The 22,585-nt window shown below is 37.5% G+C and overlaps 1 protein-coding gene across 2 annotated transcripts in view; it reads left to right on the top strand.

Moving 5' to 3' along the window:
- Positions 1-22,585, top strand: part of LOC149792518 (bridge-like lipid transfer protein family member 3B) — a 129,813-nt gene that overhangs the window by 90,801 nt on the left and 16,427 nt on the right. For both annotated transcript variants that reach the window (XM_089971139.1, XM_089971140.1), the window contains 4 exons: positions 13,272-13,378; positions 14,769-14,834; positions 15,846-17,217; positions 17,449-18,089. In XM_089971139.1, coding sequence (XP_089827265.1) covers positions 13,272-13,378; positions 14,769-14,834; positions 15,846-17,217; positions 17,449-18,089 — 2,186 coding nt within the window. The remainder of the gene's footprint in view (positions 1-13,271; positions 13,379-14,768; positions 14,835-15,845; positions 17,218-17,448; positions 18,090-22,585) is intronic.

A 22,585-nucleotide genomic window follows, 5' to 3' on the forward strand; every position in this document is an offset into this window, starting at 1 on the left:
TTATATCCAATTTAATTTAGAATCTTTGCAGATTGTATTCAGAAATGCCAAGTCAGAGAGAATCTGATTATATGGCTGTATGATAGGGTTTATGATTTACTGCTTGGGCTCATTGTACCCTCAGATTATAATCTCCAAATGCCAGGGAATGGCTGGCATCAGATTGAGAGATGACTTTCATTATAAGACAGCAGGTGCCTTTGGAATAGGGAGGAGTTTACATTGATATCTAATCAATACACACAGACACTGCCCTTACAAATCACAATGAGAGAAGTTAGATTAATTAGTACAGGTGCTTAATAACTTGAAGCATACCTGGAAAAAACCCAGCTGATAGGAGCATCGCCATATGATTTTATGTCAGTCCTAAATTTGATGATTATTAAATAAATAAAGATTATGGTTGTCTGAGAGTGGTAAAGAAGCTTATTTATGGTACAGCGAATTAGATTAATACTTGGCGAAGAACCTAAACAAAACAATATAATTATTACCGTTACATTGCAGTTACATTTTATCCTGTAAGTTCTATAGTTCAGTTTCTTACCGTAAGCTTTTATATTGCAGTTGTGTGCTTTTTTTTACAGTATTATAGTCTGTTATACCTTGTGAAAACAATATATCAGCTTTAAGGTTGATGTAAATGATATACCTGTTGGAAAGTTTAAAAAAATAGTTCTTGAAAATTATGCAGTTTATAATTATAAGACAGTGATTTTGCTGTTACAGTTAAGATCTACCAATGAAGCATATTTCAAAAATTGTTGCACCAATTATTGTTTAAATAATGGACATTTGGTTTAGCTTGTTGATGTATGCAGATATTTATTGAGATGTAAAGTCTTAGACAACGAATAGACTTCAGCCTTCCCCCCCCTTTGCTGTTAGCATTATGATGCATGTGGCTTACATACATGTATTATGTTGATGGCTGACATGGTAGCATATACAGAATCGGTCAGTTTGTTCTGTGGGTTTAATGCCATTTATCAGTATATAATAAGTGGCCAGTATATTTGGTGGAGGAAGAACCTGAGAAGACCTCAGGAAGAAAGAACCACTGACCCACAGAAAGCTCCATGCAAGCTTTCTCACACTTCCATGATGGCCAAGTCGAGACTCGAACCGGCCTGGACAAAGGTGATATGTAAGTGATCTGTAAAGGCTAGCACCTTAGACCACTTGGCCACCCAGGGCCCCGCAAAATCAATTAAAGACCACTTGACCATGCAGGGCCCTGCAAAATCAATTATCCTTCATTACCTTGTATTTTTCTTTCTATAGATTATTAAGCTCAGCATTGCATATCTTTGTGTGTCTCAGTGAGTTTTTTGTATATATATTTTAAAATAGATAAAATTACCAAATTCATTTTGCACAGGAATGATTTCAACACCATTTGTATTTACATACAGAGCAGCAACACTCATTTCATACATGCTGTCAAAAATATGGTCTGCATGAATGTAATTCTCCATGTTGATCCAAGAGATAAATAAGAGTATATTTTTTATACAGACCTGAGTAATTATGCAGTCATTGCATGCCACAGGCAAACTGAATATTGTTATCTCACTAGATGGATCATATCATAAACAGACATTAAGTATAAATATAAAACATTTTACAGAAAATTAGATGATGTTTTTTAACCAATGGAATGCAACAAGTTCCATAACCACTATTTCATAACTTACAACGAACATAGCAGTTTACATGCATACAGACCAATCTTTTTCAGAATGTATTGCTTCCTGTTGTTGTTGTACAGTTTAACACCATTTTTCAGCACAAGATATTCTATACATGGCGGCCAGTATAAATAGAGGGAAACCCCGGAAAGAACCACTGACCCACAAGAAGCTGCTGGCATACTTCCTCACTTACCCACATTGGCCAAACCTGAGACTTGAACCCATGCAGACAGAGGTGATATGGCATTGATTTGTAACAGTGAGCGGTATTGCTTCCTGTGGGTTGGTTGTACTTACCGGGTTTTTTACCAGGTTCTTCCTTCACCAGGTTATACTGGCTGCCATATATAGCCTAGCTTGTGCTGTGAAATAGTATTAAACCCCAGAACAACAACATCAGCAACAGAATTACTGAATGAGTGATGATCATCAATATGATGACATGGTGTTAAAATCATTGGGTGATTTTTATAAAAATGTTCAAGATGCTCACATGAAAATTCACAGAGCTACGGAAGCAGGTATAATTTGCGATAATCAGTGAACAAATCAGTGATACACCAATGACCTTTATCAAGGTCATTTTTTTGTATGTTGCTCTCAGTGGTCAGGTCATAATGTGAGTAATACTACTTAATTGCAGGCAACACTGATGTGAGTAATACTACTTAATTACAGGCAACACTGATGTGAGTAATACTACTTAATTACAGGCAACACTGACAAAACCAGGTCATAATGTGAGTAGTACTACATAATTACAGGCAACACTAATGAAAGCAGGTCATAATAATGTGAGTAATACTACTTAATTACAGGCAACACTGACAAAACCAGGTCATAATGTGAGTAGTACTACATAATTACAGGCAACACTAATGAAAGCAGGTCATAATAATGTGAGTAATACTACTTAATTACAGGCAACACTGACAAAACCAGGTCATAATGTGAGTAGTACTACATAATTACAGGCAACACTAATGAAAGCAGGTCATAATAATGTGAGTAATACTACTTAATTACAAGCAACACTGATGAAAGTTTATAATATGAGAAATACTACTTAATTACAGGCAACACTGATGAAACTATGTTTACCGGTCATACTGGAACAATTTAAATTAATCACATGCTGTCACCTATGTGACATCTTGATCTTCTTGTCCTGTTTCCTATACTAGGTCACACATCAGGTAGTGTGTGACCCACCCAGTGTACTTAAACTGCAATCTCTGTATAAACACTCTTGACTAGGTCACACATCAGGTAGTGTGTGACCCACCCAGTGTACTAAAACTTCACTCTGTATGAACACTCTTGATTAGGTCACACATCAGGTAGTGTGTGACCCACCCAGTTTACTGAAACTTCACTCTGGACTAACACTCTTGACTAGGTCAAATCAAATAGTGTGATCCACCCAGTGTACTGCAACTTCCCTTGACTAGGTCACACATCAAGTAGTGTGACCCACCTTGTGTACTGAAACTTCACTCTCTGTATAAACACTACTGACAAATTTTTTGTTGTTGAAAGACTCATTGTACAATCTTCAATGCTTGATATTTAAATGATTGAAGTAAAGAATAATTACATTGAAAGTGTGACACTAAAAATTTAAACCTCTGTTGGTTAACTAGATGTGTATTTGAAGAGATATTGGATAAAACTGTTGATGGAGATAAAATATGGTTGAATCTCACACACACACTCACACTCACATATGTATGTGTGTGCGAGTTTGTTATATATATTTTAACTATAAACTCAGTTTTTAGTTGGCTTTCCCATTTAATCTACAGCAATGAAATAAGTGGAGTGTACTTAATGACATTTTTTATGAACATATGCTGTCAGTTATTTACCAAAGCTGTTTTACATTTCCTGGTTGTGGACCAGATGAGCTTATGTGAAGTCCTGTGATCCTGGTTGTGGACCAGATGAGTTTATGGGAAGTCCTGTGATCCTGGTTGTGGACCACATGAGCTTATGGGAAGTCCTGTGATCCTGGTTGTGGACCAGATGAGCTTATGGGAAGTCCTGTGATCCTGGTTGTGGACCAGATGAGCTTATGGGAAGTCCTGTGATCCTGGTTGTGGACCAGATGAGTTTATGGGAAGTCCTGTGATCCTGATTGTGGACCAGATGAGTTTATGGGAAGTCCTGTGATCCTGGTTGTGGACCAGATGAGCTTATGGGAAGTCCTGTGATCCTGGTTGTGGACCAGATGAGTTTATGGGAAGTCCTGTGATCCTGGTTGTGGACCAGATGAGTTTATGGGAAGTCCTGTGATCCTGGTTGTGGACCAGATGAGTTTATGGGAAGTCCTGTGATCCTGGTTGTGGACCAGATGAGTTTATGGGAAGTCCTGTGATCCTGATTGTGGACCAGATGAGTTTATGGGAAGTCCTGTGATCCTGGTTGTGGACCAGATGAGCTTATGGGAAGTCCTGTGATCCTGGTTGTGGACCAGATGAGTTTATGGGAAGTCCTGTGATCCTGGTTGTGGACCAGATGAGTTTATGGGAAGTCCTGTGATCCTGATTGTGGACCAGATGAGTTTATGGGAAGTCCTGTGATCCTGGTTGTGGACCAGATGAGTTTATGGGAAGTCCTGTGATCCTGGTTGTGGACCAGATGAGCTTATGGGAAGTCCTGTGATCCTGGTTGTGGACCAGATGAGCTTATGGGAAGTCCTGTGATCCTGGTTGTGGACCAGATGAGCTTATGGGAAGTCCTGTGCTGCATCATCTGTTGAGGGAAGATGATGACTGATTGGATGTGGAGGCTGTTCTCACTATATTACAGTGCAATACCAGCTATCTTCACATATGATAAAGATAATTATTTCCTTAAACATGCAACATGTAATCTCTGACCTATTGTCTAATATAGTCTACGAGAGATTTTTTCAAGATCAATATTTGCACAGAGGATTGATTATAAACTTAGTAACCAATTAATAAGAGCTAAATTTTCTAGCAAACATCCAGGCCTATCTTGAAAAACATTGGCAAACAAAGTACTAGATTGTGAAACCATTAATTGCAGTTTCTGCAGGAAAATGGGTGACTCTAAAACCTTTACAAGCACATTAACGAACCTCAAATATAAATCAAAACTAAGAGGACGTAGTACAACACGTAATGTCATCTATTTGTTCACCTGCACTAAATGTGACAAGCAATACATAGGTGAGACCAGAAGGGGATTCCAAGTGAGAATAAAAGAGCACTTGAGGTTATCCATAATCAGACAGATTCCCTGGTATCTAAGCATTTTAATTTACCTGACAATGACATAGATTGTATTAAGTATCAGATAATAGAAATAATTAAATCTGATCCAGAGCTCTCCAGTAGCACAATTTTTAGGAAAGAGAACTCTATTGAATGTACCAATTATATACTCTACAACCAGTAGGGATTAACAATTTTATTTAAATGAGAGTTCAGGCATTTTTAACTCCATCATTTGTTGAACCCTAACAATTGTTATCATGACACCTACACTATTTGGCAAATTCGCCATGAAACTTTATGTCCTTATTCATCCCATGGTCTATTTCCTTCTGAATGAAAATGGTGCTGCTTGGACATACAAAATGGACACCACAGCAGCCATCTTGAAAATTTTGTTATTGCTAATTTCTTGAATGAATGGTCATATCTTAGAGTAGGATTTTCATTAAAAGACTTCTTATGACATCTAGTAGATCCTAAATGAAAATGGTACAGCCATCATGGTAACCATTTTGAATATCTTGTGATCACTGCTTCTCCTGAAGAGAAAGTCGTAGTGATATAAGGTCTTCACAAGGTGATTTCTATGATGTCTAGTTGGCTCAAAATGAAAATGATGCCATGTTTGGCCCCCCATGTTTGGCCTCCTCTTGAATTTTCACCAGAATAACTATGATATCTAGTTGTGCCAATCTGACCACGAATATTGCCACCATTTCAGCCATCTTGAAAATATTTTTGTTGTTAATCTCAAATGTAAAGTCATAATGACATGGGATTTTGCCAAAAATATTGTCTAGTTTGTCCTAAATGAAAATTGTGCAAATGTGACAGCCATATGGCCATCTTGAAAATCTTGTTATTGCTACTGTTTCAGAATTTATGGTCAAATCAACATAGGGTTGTCACCAAAAGACAATATATCTAGTAAGTCCTAATTTTAATTGGAGCCTCACAGACATCCATTATGGCTGCCACAATAAACATTCTTCTGAACAGTTGGTTGTTTAGGCATCGGGTTTTCAACAAATGTCTTCTGCTGGTGTCTGTTTTGTCATAAATGAATATGGTTACATCCAATATGACTGCCACTGTAGCTAATTTTGAAAAATCTTACTGCTAAAAAATATCAGAGGTAGTTTTCAACACTTAGAAGCTGAAAAGAATAAATACTCTTAAATTCCATGGAATTCTTTTTGGGCAGTCAAATATCGGTCCCATCAAGGGACTCACCTCTATAGTTATCCTTGTGTCCATCCATCCATCATACCATGTATATGGCACAAAATCATTAGTGCATTGAATTGCAATGAAAAATGGTCATTATTATGGTTACCACCCAAAGATGCACATGGAGACAAATTACATTGTATTTGCCATTTTTTGTTAGAATTATTTCCTTTCTTGTCTTGTGGCTGTATAAAGTGAATGCTTGATTCTCATTAACACAACTATTTCTGGCGTTTTTGATGGATTGTAATACATATGGACAAATCACTGCTCCTGTACATTTTATCAGAGTTATTGCCCTTTGTTACTTGCAATTGAATGCAGTATAGGACCAAATCTTGTGAATTTAGCAAGCCTCATATTTGTTAATGGGGCATGAATGGATCTTCTGAAGATGAACCTTGTAAATGCAACTAGTCCCATGGATGATCACTATGAAATTTGGTACATATTATGGTGGTCATCATCTTAGGGTGTGTATATGAACATATCACAATGGTTCTTTGCTTTTTTTGGAGTTATTGCCCTTTCTGACTTACAGATATATGTGGTATATGATAGAATATGGTGGGCACACTTAGTCTTATAGTTTTCATTTGATCTTCACGAAATTTTGTGAATATTATGGCCATCATCGGAAGATGCACATGTCACCAAAGCTCTGTACTCTCACTGATGTTTTTTTTAAAAGTTATTGCCCTTAAAACTGTTTGGTGTGCAGAAGAATGCTGTGTAAAACATAATTTTGAAATGTTTTATGGACTTACTGTGAAACTTGGTACATATAATGGCCATCATCTAAATATTTGTCTTACATACAATGGTCATCATCTAAATCCTTGTCTTACATATAATGGTCATCATCTAAATCCTTGTCTTACATATTATGGTCATCATCTAAATCCTTGTCTTACATATAATGGTCATCATCTAAATCCTTGTCTTACGTGTAATGGTCATCATCTAAATCCTTGTCTTACATATTATGGTCATCATCTAAATCCTTGTCTTACATGTAATGGTCATCATCTAAATCCTTGTCTTACATATAATGGTCATCATATTAATCCTTGTCTTACATATTATGGTCATCATCTAAATCCTTGTCTTACATATAATGGTCATCATCTAAATCCTTGTCTTACATATTATGGTCATCATCTAAATCCTTGTCTTACACATAATGGTCATCATATACATCCTTGTCTTACATATAATGGTCATCATCTAAATCCTTGTCTTACATATAATGGTCATCATCTAAATCCTTGTCTTACATATTATGGTCATCATCTCAATCCTTGTCTTACTCTTGATTTCTGTCAGAGATTTTGCTCTTTTTGACTTAAGCAGGATGCAGTTTATGAAAGAATTTTTTTAATGCAAGTACTCTTTGCAGTTTTTAGCGATTGCTGTGAAACTTGGCTTATATCATTGTCATCGTGAGAAGGTATGCAGGCAGGGGTATATTTACATTACCAAATTGCTCACCATTCGTCTCATTTCTGCCTAATGTCATTGTTATCATGAGAAGGTATGCAGGCAGGGGTATATTTACATTACCAAATTGCTCACCATTTGTCTCATTTCTGCCTAATGTCATTCTTATCATGAGAAGGTAAGCAGGCAGGGGTATATTTACATTACCAAATTGCTCACCATTCATCTCATTTCTGCCTAATGTCATTGTTATCATGAGAAGGTATGCAGGCAGGGGTATATTTACATTACCAAATTGCTCACCATTCATCTCATTTCTGCCTAATGTCATTGTTATCATGAGAAGGTAAGCAGGCAGGGGTATATTTACATTACCAAATTGCTCACCATTCATCTCATTTCTGCCTATGTCATTGTTATCATGAGAAGGTAAGCAGGCAGGGGTATATTTACATTACCAAAATTGCTCACCATTTGTCTCATTTCTGCCTAATGTTATTGTTATCATGAGAAGGTATGCAGGCAGGGGTATAGTCACATTAGCAAATTGCTCACCATTTGTCTAATTTCTGCCTAATGTCATTGTTGTCATGAGAAGGTATGCAGGCAGGGTTATATTCACATTAGCAAATTGCTCACCATTTGTCTGATTTCTTCCTAATATTATTATGATATCATTGGTTGCCACTCTGTCAATACACATTCAAAGATTCAGAATTGATTTGCAATGAACATTTACCAGAATATCAAAGGATATTTCCATGAATTAGTTTTGCATCAGGAAATTACAAATATTCAAAGGAGACCTTAGATAAATATTTTAATCAATGTAGTAATAATGCCCAGTCTTCAGCATCCATTTATAGCTGGGAGGCTCCAATCAGTTTGAACTGGATCCATTATGTAAGAGATTAATGTTTTTTTCTATCTTGCATACTGGTTCTGATTGTTCCATAGTTTGGTAGTAAACAATCAATATCCTAGCAGCAATAAAATAAATACTTCACGTTACGTGGTGATCTAGAAAATCCAGGTTATATTGAACATCTGTGTTTAAGAGGCAACTTGTACAGTATCTTGATCCACAAAATCTCTCTTCACCAGAAGTAGATTAATAGCCATTATGAGAAAATAGGGCAATGATGTAACACTAATACAGATGTTTCTGATAGCTCAGTACAATAGATAAGCACCAATACAGGCATTTCTAATAGTTGGGTACAGCAGATCAACACCAATACAGGCATTTCCAATAGCTGGGTACAACAGATCAATACTAATACAGGCATTTTCAGTAGCTGGGTACAACAGATCAACATCAGTTCACTCATTTCCAGTAGTTGGGTACAGCAGATCAACACTAATGCAGGTATTTTCAGAAGCTGGTAACAACAGATCAATACTAATACAGGCATAGTTTGGTACAACAGATCAACATCAGTTCATGCATTTCCAATAGTTGGATACAGCAGATCAACACTAATGCAGGCATTTTCAGTAGCTGGTGACAATAGATCAATACTAATACAGGCATTTTCAGTAGTTGGGTACAACAGATCAACACTAATACAGGCATTTTCAGTAGCTGGGTACAACAGATCAACACCAATACAGGCATTTCCAATAGTTTGGTACAGCAGATCAACACTAATACATGCATTTTCAGTAGCTGAGTACAACAGATCAACACTAATACAGGCATTTTCAGTAGCTGGTGACAATAGATCAATACTAATACAGGCTTTTTCAGTAGTTTGGTACAACAGATCAACACTAATACAGGCATTTTCAGTAGCTGGATACAACAGATCAACACCAATACAGGCATTTCCAATAGTTGGGTACAGCAGATCAACACTAATACAGGCATTTTCATTAGCTGGGTACAACAGATCAACACCAATACAGGCATTTCCAGTAGTTGGGTACAGCAGATCAACACCAATACAGGCATTTCCAATAGTTGGGTACAGCAGATCAACACTAATACAGGCATTTTCATTAGCTGGGTACAACAGATCAACACCAATACAGGCATTTCCAATAGTTGGGTACAGCAGATCAACACTAATACAGGCATTTTCAGTAGCTGGATACAACAGATCAACACTAATTCAGGCATTTCCAGTAGCTGGGTACAACAGATCAGCACTAATTCAGGCATTTCCAATATTTGGGTAGAAGAGATGAACACAAAAACAGGCATTTCCAATAGTTTGGTACAGCAGATCAACACTAATAAATGCATTTTCAGTAGCTGAGTACAACAGATCAACACTAATACAGGCATTTTCAGTAGCTGGTGACAATAGATCAATACTAATACAGGCTTTTTCAGTAGTTGGGTACAACAGATCAACACTAATACAGGCATTTTCAGTAGCTGGATACAACAGATCAACACCAATACAGGCATTTCCAATAGTTGGGTACAGCAGATCAACACTAATACAGGCATTTTCAGTAGCTGGGTACAACAGATCAACACCAATACAGGCATTTCCAATAGTTGGGTACAGCAGATCAACACTAATACAGGCATTTTCATTAGCTGGGTACAACAGATCAACACCAATACAGGCATTTCCAATAGTTGGGTACAGCAGATCAACACTAATACAGGCATTTTCAGTAGCTGGATACAACAGATCAACACTAATTCAGGCATTTCCAGTAGCTGGGTACAACAGATCAGCACTAATTCAGGCATTTCCAATATTTGGGTAGAAGAGATGAACACAAAAACAGGCATTTCCAATAGTTTGGTACAGCAGATCAACACTAATACATGCATTTTCAGTAGCTGAGTACAACAGATCAACACTAATACAGGCATTTTCAGTAGCTGGTGACAATAGATCAATACTAATACAGGCTTTTTCAGTAGTTTGGTACAACAGATCAACACCAATACAGGCATTTCCAATAGTTGGGTACAGCAGATCAACACTAATACAGGCATTTTCATTAGCTGGGTACAACAGATCAACACCAATACAGGCATTTCCAATAGTTGGGTACAGCAGATCAACACTAATACAGGCATTTTCAGTAGCTGGGTACAACAGATCAACACCAATACAGGCATTTCCAATAGTTGGGTACAGCAGATCAACACTAATACAGGCATTTTCATTAGCTGGGTACAACAGATCAACACCAATACAGGCATTTCCAATAGTTGGGTACAGCAGATCAACACCAATACAGGCATTTCCAATAGTTGGGTACAGCAGATCAACACTAATACAGGCATTTTCAGTAGCTGGGTACAACAGATCAACACCAATACAGGCATTTCCAATAGTTGGGTACAGCAGATCAACACTAATACAGGCATTTTCATTAGCTGGGTACAACAGATCAACACCAATACAGGCATTTCCAATAGTTGGGTACAGCAGATCAACACCAATACAGGCATTTCCAATAGTTTGGTACAGCAGATCAACACTAATACAGGCATTTTCAGTAGCTGGATACAACAGATCAACACTAATTCAGGCATTTCCAGTAGCTGGGTACAACAGATCAGCACTAATTCAGGCATTTCCAATATTTGGGTAGAAGAGATGAACACAAAAACAGGCATTTCAAATAGCTGGTACAACAGATGAACACAGATACAGTCATTTCCAATAGATGGGTACAACAGATAAACATGAATATAGGCATTTCCAATAGCTGGGTACAACAGATAAACATGAATATAGGCATTTCCAATAGCTGGTACAACAGATCAACACTGATATAGGCATTTCTAATAGCTGATTACAATAGATCAGTACTAATACAGGCATTTCCAATAGCTGGGTACAACAGATCAACACTATTACTGGCATTTTCAATAGGTGGGCACAACTAATCAACACAAATACAGGCAATTTCTAATAGTAAAACAGATCAACACAAATACAGGCATTTTCAATAGCTGGGTGCAACAGATCAACACAAATACAGGCATTTCTAATAGTTGTGTACGAAAGATCAACACAGATACAAGCATTTCCAATAGCTGGTTACAATGGATCAATCAGGCATAGATGGCAATCATTTAGTATTAGTAAAATAAACAGTATTAAGGGATTTATTCTGTTTTTGCAAGTACAGCATGAACACATTGTTTAATTGTAATATTTTCAAATCACGTTTTTCATAAGGTTGCATTTATACAAACAACAAAACAAAGAAATCAGAAATAGGGTTAAATATAAATTTTAGGACCTCTCAGCCAACCATGGCTTCTGTGCAACATGATAAAGCTGTGTGCTTCAAAAGTAATGGAAATCTCATCTTGCTGCATCTCATCCACCACCCACCCACCAACACACAGTATTGATAAAAACAAAATAACTTTACCTTTTGCATTTAAGTCAAAGTATTATAGTATTACAAATATAAGGCTTAAACTAAGTAATAAAAAAGTGAAAGCAACAAGTTTTATCAAATTCAACAAATTATTTCCCTAGAATACAAAGTGAAAATTTAAAAAGAATTTACAGTATGTGAATTAAATTTGAAATAGTCCAAAAAGTTTTATCACCAATCCTAATGAGTAAAGTTCTAATTAAATTCCAGTTATATTCCAAAAAAGATCCAATGCTGAAAGTGTTGATATGCCTTGTGCCTGTAGTCTCAAATGTACTAATGTAATAATAGCTTGAAATCTAAATGACATGTCGACACTATTTTGTTGAGCACTGTAATTCCATAGAATAATAATTTGAATAAATAATTCTAGCCCAAATGTAATACTGAGCACAGCAATAAGACTGATTTTTGCTTCAGATGTTTTTGCAGGAATAAATAATTTTCCCAGTAAACAATATTATAAAACTCTTTACTTGACCAGTAGGTCACAGTTTGCATTTTCTATTTTAAAAAAACAAAAAAATTTTAAAAAATATTACTTAATGGAAACTTTCATTGTGGGAGATTCTGTTACTTATATTATAGAATGTGGTAAACATCTGGTAGGCTAGGTATTTTTATGGGGGAATTCCAATAACCATGACCCAGACCCAAATACATATCTTTACTTCTGTTGATAATGATCATAATATTTAACCCACACTCCAAGAGATTATATTAGCTATGTATTAATTGTTTGCAAAAATAAAATTTATTAGACAGGTACATCATCTTGATTTTGGAAAAGGTCAAGTATAAAATACAATTATAACTGATAATCATGGAGAAAAAAGAAACTAACATACAAATTAAATATACCTAATAGTAGGATCATTGTCATTGTTATACACCAACAAGAAGAATTTAGTGGCATGTTGAATCCTCATTTCCTCATCCTCATCCATTTGTTTTTGTCACCGTTCAACCTGTCTTGTCTGTAACTCTTATTACAGTACACCTGCTGATACAAAACTTGAAATGTTAGCAAACCATAGGATTAAAGCAGCTTATATTGTACACCTAAACTGAGTCAATGTGACCTACTTTCCAGGATTTATTTAATAATGAAAATACAGTTGTGGTACAGATCCTTGGTTTATTATAAAGTACTCATTATCATCAAGACTTCTTCATGAAAGTGAACAAAATTATTAAAATTGGGGGGGGGGTCTGAAATAACAGATGAATTAGTTTTTCAGTTGAGTGAAGTAATTTTAAATGAGTATAGAACTGCATTAATCTGTTTCAGTTCCACATGCTAACCTCTATGTACTGGTCAACCCAGTGAACCTGACAGTGGACTACCTTACACTGCTCTGGGCCAATTGCTTCTCCCTCAGCCTTGCCCAGTTCATGGTAGGTTGTATTATAATTAATAATACAAAAATTGTTGACAGGATATAAGAGCCAAGATTGAAATTCCATATTGCAGTAAATTAACATGAGTAAACGTGAGAGTAACTCATATGACAATATAGAAGACAGATCAACATGTATTCATCTGTTAAAAGCAAAATGTATTCATCTGTTAAAAGCTACTCCCAAACTTTTAAGCATATGAAAGTTATTTTTCAATTCATTTTAACCCTTAAGGGTCAAAGTTCATATAGCAGTTGAAAGGAGTTTGACATAAATGGAAAATTAATAGTAGTAGTACCATTAGTATCTTTGTCATAATACTCATTATTATGGAGAGTTAATTTTATGATTCATTTGAAGTCACTTTTTCAAGAACCAAAACCCCTGTACTGATTATACCTCATGTGTTTTGACTAGGAAATTTTACTGAGTCATTTGATGGTAAAAATACCATAGTTTTTGTGTAACTGATGAATTATATCTGGCATTAATGGTTTGTGTTGGGTTAAGTTTGTTTGGTGTATTTCAGCAGAGCAACTTATTAAAGTTGTTTAGTACCATTGCAGTTGTAGTAAAGTTCCATGATGAGGGACACATGATGGTAGCTTGGCCATAGCTTGACCTGTGCTGGTCCAATATTATTATTTTTAACCCATACCCTTTCAGTTGAAACTCCAGCATGATTGTAGCTTGACCTGGGCTGGTCCATTGATAGTATTTCAAACCCTTAACCTTTCAGTTGCAAGTCCAGCATGATGGTAGCTTGACCTGGGCTGGTCCAATATTATTATTTTTAACCCATACACTTTCAGTTGAAACTCCAGCATGATGGTAGCTTGACCTGGACTGGTTCATTGGTAGTATTTTTTATCCATACCCTTTCATTTGAAAGGCTGTCATGATAACCACTAATCCACCTTGGCTTTTCATCTGGCACTAATGAAGGCACACAAAAATACTCTAATTTGGCCACTGTTTGAAACTACTGCCAGTATTTTAACATCATAGTATTAATGTATTAGTACATCACATGATAAATTCCTGAGTTGCAATTGGCTAACTATATCACATGATAAATTCTTGAGTTGTAGTTGGCTGACTACAGAGACATTTAGGACAGAATGCATGTGTCCTTGACTTTCGGGTACTACCCATGCCATGGTTATCACACATGATCCAGTTGGCACTATTTTTTTTGGTACTGTGGTCTTATCTTGTCACATTGCACTATGTAAAATACTACTACTTTTTCCCTTGGAAACTGTTCAACACTGTTGTCAGGTGAGATATAGTTGGCAAGCCTTTGTACCTTTCCACCAAACACTATTGGAAAACAGTTTCCATGCAAGAAGGTCATTTTCTTGGAAATGTGTATTTGTTATTCCAGAAATCTGCCGATGTTCAGCAAGCACCTGAGCACATAGATATCAAAGTGGAGGCACTGATGCCAAGGGTAAGTGTTGGCTGAGGTAGGGTGAAGTAATTACCAAGGAGGAGGCATTAAAGCCAAGGGTAGTTGTGGGTATGGTGAATTAATTGATCAAGGCAGAGGCATTGATGCCAAGAGTAAGAGTGGGTGGGGTAAAATGAAATAATTGTAATGTATTGGTAATTCTGTGTAAAACAAATTACATATTCAGCAGACTATGCAAAACATGTACAGTAGAATCTGTCTACAAAGACCATCTATTCTGTCTTTAAATCATGGATTTAAGACAGGTGCTCTCATAACGGGTCCTAAGACTATTGAATCAGTTAATCTGCATGGAGAATCTGATGTCTCATGAACTGCAGTCTCTCATAGTGATGGTCTTTCAAGACAGTTTTACTGTATTCTAAAGCATTTTTAGACAAAACAACATAGAGGTATAGATAGATGATGGAAATGAAATAATATTAATTTTCATTGCAACAATTCATGTGAGAAACATTTTGAAGTCAATCTCTGGACATGAAGATTTAAGTAACCTTTACTAAAACCAGAACTAAATATTTAATTCCATTTTATTTAGATGCTTAAAAATGTAGACTTTTATTCTTGAGCATTACCTTTCATATTTTCTTTACTTTTTAGTGATGTATGACTCTTTCACATTTTATGGGACAACAAATACTTGTCTCTATTTCCTATTTATGGGACAACAAATACATGTCTCTCTCATTTTATGGAAAAGCAAAATGAAAATGTCTTTCTCTTTTTCCAGTACAACAATTACTTGTATCTATTTCACATTTTAAGGAAAAGCAAGAATCTCTTTCTCATTTATGGGACAACAAATATTTGTCTCTCTTGTTAGGACAACACATTTTCTTTGCAGTAAATTCACTCACTAACTCACTCATAAAATGCTTAATATTCATGAATGTTTCAAGGGCCTTGATTACATTTTGTAACTTTGTGTCCTGGGTTTCACTCAAAACATTCTTTCACCATTTTCTGAAGGTACTGTCATTTCTGTTTCAGATTGTGATTTCAGAGGAGCGCATAGAGTCTCAACCTGAGCGACCTGAATCCCTGCAGATTCAGTTTTCACGCATCACAGCAACAAACACGTGTGTAGAGGATGGGACAACACTCGCCAATCTCAGATCTGTTCTGGATGATTACAAACACACAGATCTCTTCACTTCAGTGCAGTTTCCTAATGATGGAAACAACATGTCTTCCATTCCAAAACATTTTTATAAATATGCATTCAGTGAGTTTAATCCATATGTTCATAAGTATACCAAGAGTCTGTGTAATGGGATAGTGCCAGAGAAATACCTAAAGTGTGGGACACAAGAAGCTGTACATAAATTGTTTCACACCAATACATTGAAACTGGACCGTCAGTTTGATATCTGGCACATTAAAGTTGATCAGCTTTGGTTGGAATTCCTTGGTGTTCCCACAAGTCGAGCACGGCCAGTTCCATTTGTGGAGTCCTTCCCACTGGTCATATGGCTGGCTGGCCCTGCACTAAATGAAGGTCAGAAATCATCAGATGCCCCAGGAATGTCCATGGTACAAGAGGCTAAAATCTCACTAGATGTGTCTGATACAGGGATCTCTTCTCAGTGGTCACATGGACACTTAACTGAGACAAAAATGTCTCATTTGAAACATGGAAGAGCAAACAGTCTTGAATCTGTGATAAAAGGAGATGAGTATTGTGCAAAAAGGCCTGGGAGAGAGACACTTCAAGAGGAGAGACAGAGTAAGAGATTGTTGAGAGAGTTTTATAAATTAGATGAGATGGATGATGATAAAGGGAAATTATCTCATACTTCTCAACATGAGAGTAACAAAGACAGCATTATAAAAGGAGATAAACAAGCAAGTACTTTTGATAGTTCCCATAATCCAGGAAGTGGTAGTTTCAGTGCAGCTCAATCCAAGGGGAACAATGTGCAATGCGTAATGTGCCAAATAGCTGATTTTAATATTGTTGCCAAAATAGGTGCCAAAGTTCGAGTGCAGCTGAATCACTATCAGTATCTGTTCTTATTAAGAATGACGGAATCTCTGACAAAATTCCAGACAGAACTTAATGCAGATGCAGAGAACTTTGGAGGCTCTTCTCCAGGAAAAACTGTTTGTATTCCTCTTGTGATACCTGATTTTGAGTTTGCTACAGTGTGTCCTGTGATTGCCGAGTTATTGCCATGCTCACAACGCCTCTTGGTGCCAAGTGATCCCTGTAGTCCTTTAACAGAGGACTCGGAGAACATCAATGGTTACGATGAGTCTGGAGAGTTGTTGGGCGCTGAGTCTGATCCTGTCAGAGATGCTCGCCATAATGCAAATGTGACTGAAGACCAACAATTTCTGACCATTACAACTACAGCCGATGGTAAGTCTGTATTGAATGACTCCAAGCATTATTTTATCCCATTTATCTTCTTGTTCTCTTTTGTCCATCCATTTCTCCTCCCCCACTTCATCCCTCCTCTTAGAACTTTTTTTTGCTAATATGAGATGACTTATAATAGTAATTCAAAATGAATTAATGCATCTTTACATTATGATCAGAGTGTATACAATTTTGAGATTATTTTTTTAAACTAAATTTTTCTTTTTATAGGGCCTAAGTTGGAGCTGTCAGGTGATATTAACCTTGCCCATACATCACTCATTAAATCTCAGAGTGATTCCACCATTGTGTATTACACAATGCGGGATGGGGTTGAGGATCCAGTTACCCTCCAGGTTCAGGCTTCAGTGCTACAGGATAGTATGCACTCAGCAGACAAAATTTCTTCTGCCAGCTCAGAAGGTCATATACAGGACATCTTGACATCTCATGCTTATTCCGTTGCAAGTGATTCTGGCCTTAGCTCAAGTTCTAGTCAGGTAAATGGACAGCAAAGGTCAAGGTCGAATAGCAAGGTCAAGGTCACCAAGGCCACTGACCAGATGAAGAAATCTTTTGCCTCAGCAGTGACAAACTTCTCTAATATTGCTGACAAGATAAAGAACAAACTGGAATTTGATGATACCTCTTCCCAGTCAGATGACCTAGAGACAATGTCTTTACGAACAGATCAGTCAGATGATGATGACAATTTCGAGTTTTTGACACTGGATGAATCCGAAATTCAAGCATTTAGTCACTCTGGAGCCAGGACACAGCTGGATACCACCTCATCCTGTGGAACAGATGGAATGGATGACCTGTCCAGCATTTATGCAGACAGCACATCAGCTTCCAAGGGAAAAGAAATGGTGAGTGTGGGACATTTATTGTAAATAGATGTGAATGAATTACTGAAACTAAGGAAACCTCTTGATGGTTTCTGACAGTTCATGCCAATCAGTTGGCAGTCCAATCTTAAACAGGAATACCATAAAATATGCTAATATTTGTAACTTGGAGCACTGTTGGGAAGGACATACAGCTGTTTTGATGGAAATGGGGAATTTTTGTCTTAGTTTTCAGATTTTTAATGTATGATTTGTTCTTAGCTTATGTTAATGTGCATTGTTTGAGTGGCATCTTATTGGTGATCTTCACCCTTTACAGCTGGATGGAGTAGTGTTAGTGGTTATCTTCACCCTTTACAGCTGGATGGAGTAGTGTTAGTGGTTTTCTTCACCGATTACAGCTGGATGGAGTAGTGTTAGTGGTTGTCTTCACCCTTTACAGCTGGATGGAGTAGTGTGAGTGGTTATCTTCACCCTTTACAGCTGGATGGAGTAGTGTGAGTGATTATCTTCACCCTTTACAGCTGGATGGAGTAGTGTTAGTGGTTGTCTTCACCCTTTACAGCTGGATGGAGTAGTGTTAGTGGTTGTCTTCACCCTTTACAGCTGGATGGAGTAGTGTTAGTGGTTGTCTTCACCCTTTACAGCTGGATGGAGTAGTGTTAGTGGTTATCTTCACCCTTTACAGCTGGATGGAGTAGTGTTAGTGGTTATCTTCACCCATTACAGCTGGATGGAGTAGTGTTAGTGGTTATCTTCACCCATTACAGCTGGATGGAGTAGTGTTAGTGGTTTTCTTCACCCATTACAGCTGGGTGGAGTAGTGTTAGTGGTTTTCTTCACCCTTTACAACTGGATGGAGTAGTGTTAGTGGTTATCTTCACCCCTTACAACTGGATGGAGTAGTGTTAGTGGTTGTCTTCACCCTTTACAACTGGATGGAGTAGTGTTAGTGGTTGTCTTCACCCTTTACAGCTGGATGGAGTAGTGTTAGTGGTTATCTTCACCCTTTACAGCTGGATGGAGTAGTGTTAGTGGTTATCTTCACCCATTACAGCTGGATGGAGTAGTGTTAGTGGTTATCTTCACCCATTACAGCTGGATGGAGTAGTGTTAGTGGTTATCTTCACCCATTACAGCTGGATGGAGTAGTGTTATTGGTTATCTTCACCCTTTACAGCTGGATGGAGTAGTGTTAGTGGTTATCTTCACCCATTACAGCTGGATGGAGTAGTGTGAGTGGTTATCTTCACCCTTTACAGCTGGATGGAGTAGTGTGAGTGGTTATCTTCACCCTTTACAACTGGATGGAGTAGTGTTAGTGGTTATCTTCACCCCTTACAACTGGATGGAGTAGTGTTAGTGGTTGTCTTCACCCTTTACAGCTGGATGGAGTAGTGTGAGTGGTTATCTTCACCCTTTACAGCTGGATGGAGTAGTGTTAGTGGTTTTCTTCACCCTTTACAACTGGATGGAGTAGTGTTAGTGGTTGTCTTCACCCTTTACAGCTGGATGGAGTAGTGTTAGTGGTTGTCTTCACCCTTTACAGCTGGATGGAGTAGTGTTAGTGGTTGTCTTCACCCTTTACAACTGGATGGAGTAGTGTTAGTGGTTGTCTTCACCCTTTACAGCTGGATGGAGTAGTGTTAGTGGTTATCTTCACCCTTTACAGCTGGATGGAGTAGTGTTAGTGGTTATCTTCACCCATTACAGCTGGATGGAGTAGTGTTAGTGGTTATCTTCACCCATTACAGCTGGATGGAGTAGTGTTAGTGGTTATCTTCACCCATTACAGCTGGATGGAGTAGTGTTAGTGGTTATCTTCACCCATTACAGCTGGATGGAGTAGTGTGAGTGGTTATCTTCACCCTTTACAGCTGGATGGAGTAGTGTGAGTGGTTATCTTCACCCTTTACAGCTGGATGGAGTAGTGTTAGTGGTTATCTTCACCCTTTACAGCTGGATGGAGTAGTGTGAGTGGTTATCTTCACCCTTTACAACTGGATGGAGTAGTGTTAGTGGTTATCTTCACCCCTTACAACTGGATGGAGTAGTGTTAGTGGTTGTCTTCACCCTTTACAGCTGGATTGAGTAGTGTTAGTGGTTATCTTCACCCTTTACAGCTGGATGGAGTAGTGTTAGTGGTTTTCTTCACCCTTTACAACTGGATGGAGTAGTGTTAGTGGTTGTCTTCACCCTTTACAGCTGGATGGAGTAGTGTTAGTGGTTGTCTTCACCCTTTACAGCTGGATGGAGTAGTGTTAGTGGTTGTCTTCACCCTTTACAACTGGATGGAGTAGTGTTAGTGGTTGTCTTCACCCTTTACAGCTGGATGGAGTAGTGTTAGTGGTTATCTTCACCCTTTACAGCTGGATGGAGTAGTGTTAGTGGTTATCTTCACCCATTACAGCTGGATGGAGTAGTGTTAGTGGTTATCTTCACCCATTACAGCTGGATGGAGTAGTGTTAGTGGTTATCTTCACCCATTACAGCTGGATGGAGTAGTGTTAGTGGTTATCTTCACCCATTACAGCTGGATGGAGTAGTGTTAGTGGTTATCTTCACCCATTACAGCTGGATGGAGTAGTGTGAGTGGTTATCTTCACCCTTTACAGCTGGATGGAGTAGTGTGAGTGGTTATCTTCACCCTTTACAGCTGGATGGAGTAGTGTTAGTGGTTATCTTCACCCTTTACAGCTTGATGGAGTAGTGTTAGTGGTTATCTTCACCCTTTACAGCTGGATGGAGTAGTGTTAGTGGTTATCTTCACCCTTTACAACTGGATGGAGTGCTGTTAGTACTTATACTCACCATTTACAGCTTGATTGGGTAGTGACAGAAAAAAGAACTCTTGAGATTTAATGGTACAGAAGCAGCAGTATTTAATGTGAGTTCATTTATCCTCCTGTAGAGCATTGTTTACTGTTCAAAAAAAGTTCAAGTTTTCTTCTCCCTGCCATTTTGCAAGAGGTGGCTGACATAGTATTCATGTGTCTGTCTGTCATACTTTGGTTCTTCTGTAAAATTTTAAAGCCATTTGAAATTTGGTTTGTCAATTGAATGCCATTTTTCAGCACATGATACATGGGTGCCAGAACATCTGGTAGAGGAAGAACCTGGGAAGATCCTGGGTAGAACACCGACCCAGAAGAAGCTACTGTCAAGCTTTCTCAAATACCCATGTTAGCCCATTGGAAGCTTGTGGGCTGAAACTTAGTATTAGACAGTGCAATGCATTCGGAGTACCATTTCAAGGCAAGATCACCAGTCACTATTGTACATTTTGTCATACATTCTGTCCTACTTTGCAAATTTCAAGTGCTTTATGCTATTTAAAAAATTTAGTTTCAATATTTTAGATTTTTTTTTTTCATTTACCTCTTCATTCGTCCACCATCTGTCGCATTTTCATTTCCAGAGCATTACTCAAAAGCCGTTCAAGATGCTGTATATGATTTCATACACATATTAAACTAATGGCTCGTCCAGAAGTCCATCCTGCTTTACACAATTCTTCAGTTTCAATAGTCATAATGTACATCTTTCCATCCATACATCATACACAATTTAGTTTTTTCCATGGGTTGAATGCCATTTTTCAGCACATGATAGCTGTACATAGCATATAACTGGTGGAGGAAGAACTCTTGTAAGAACCACTGACCCAAAAGAAGCTACTGGCAAGCTTTCTCACACAGCCACATTGCCCAAGCCCAAGACGATCAGAGTGGATGGAGTTATTGTCATGGTATTTTTCACTAATTCATGTCCAAATTCACGACTTTTTATCCCTATTTTCACTGATTGTGGGCCTGGAAGGTTGGCAGCTATGAATCTTTTTCAATGGGAAATGTTCGTGACTTTCTTTAAACTCTTACCATAGCTAAGATGAACATCACTATTTCGGTTATTATTTCCTGATAACTGCAACTTCCTTTGGCAGAGATCTTTTTGATCCCAGTGATCTCCCCACAAAATTTTGATAGCATTGGGTAAACATCTGTTAGCAGCATAAAATGTTTTAAAAATTGCACGTTATAATCATGTAGATGAAAAAATTATTATCAATGAGATATAATAAAAAAAACGTCCTTCCCCATATATCCTGTATTAGGCTACTCCTTAACTCATTAACCCCTGGAGGTTTTTGTTGTTTTCACCTGAAATGCAAGTAGGAAACACACGTTGTGGGCTATTTCTGAATACATCCTAATACATCAACTTCCCGGTGATTTTCCAATAAGCTTTTGCTTAACGGACTCAACATTTTTGTATAGAGAAACCCTCTTTTATCTGAATGCCCACCTTATCCTACTTTTTGCAAAGGTTCATCTTCTGTCTGTTTGCATTCATACCAGTCTGCCTTAGGTCTCAGTTTATCAAGAAAAATGAGAATAATTTTGCACTGAAGACACAAATAAAAACAAACTAATGATTTTTGTAGAAAGCATACATGTGAGATTTTGACTGTGGCAATCAGGTTAATTCCTGATGCAACTGGTGGCTTTTATACTAAA

Source organism: Sinohyriopsis cumingii, chromosome 9, assembly GCF_028554795.1.
Source record: "Sinohyriopsis cumingii isolate HCF-2022 chromosome 9, ASM2855479v2, whole genome shotgun sequence".
Classification (NCBI taxonomy): domain Eukaryota; kingdom Metazoa; phylum Mollusca; class Bivalvia; order Unionida; family Unionidae; genus Sinohyriopsis; species Sinohyriopsis cumingii.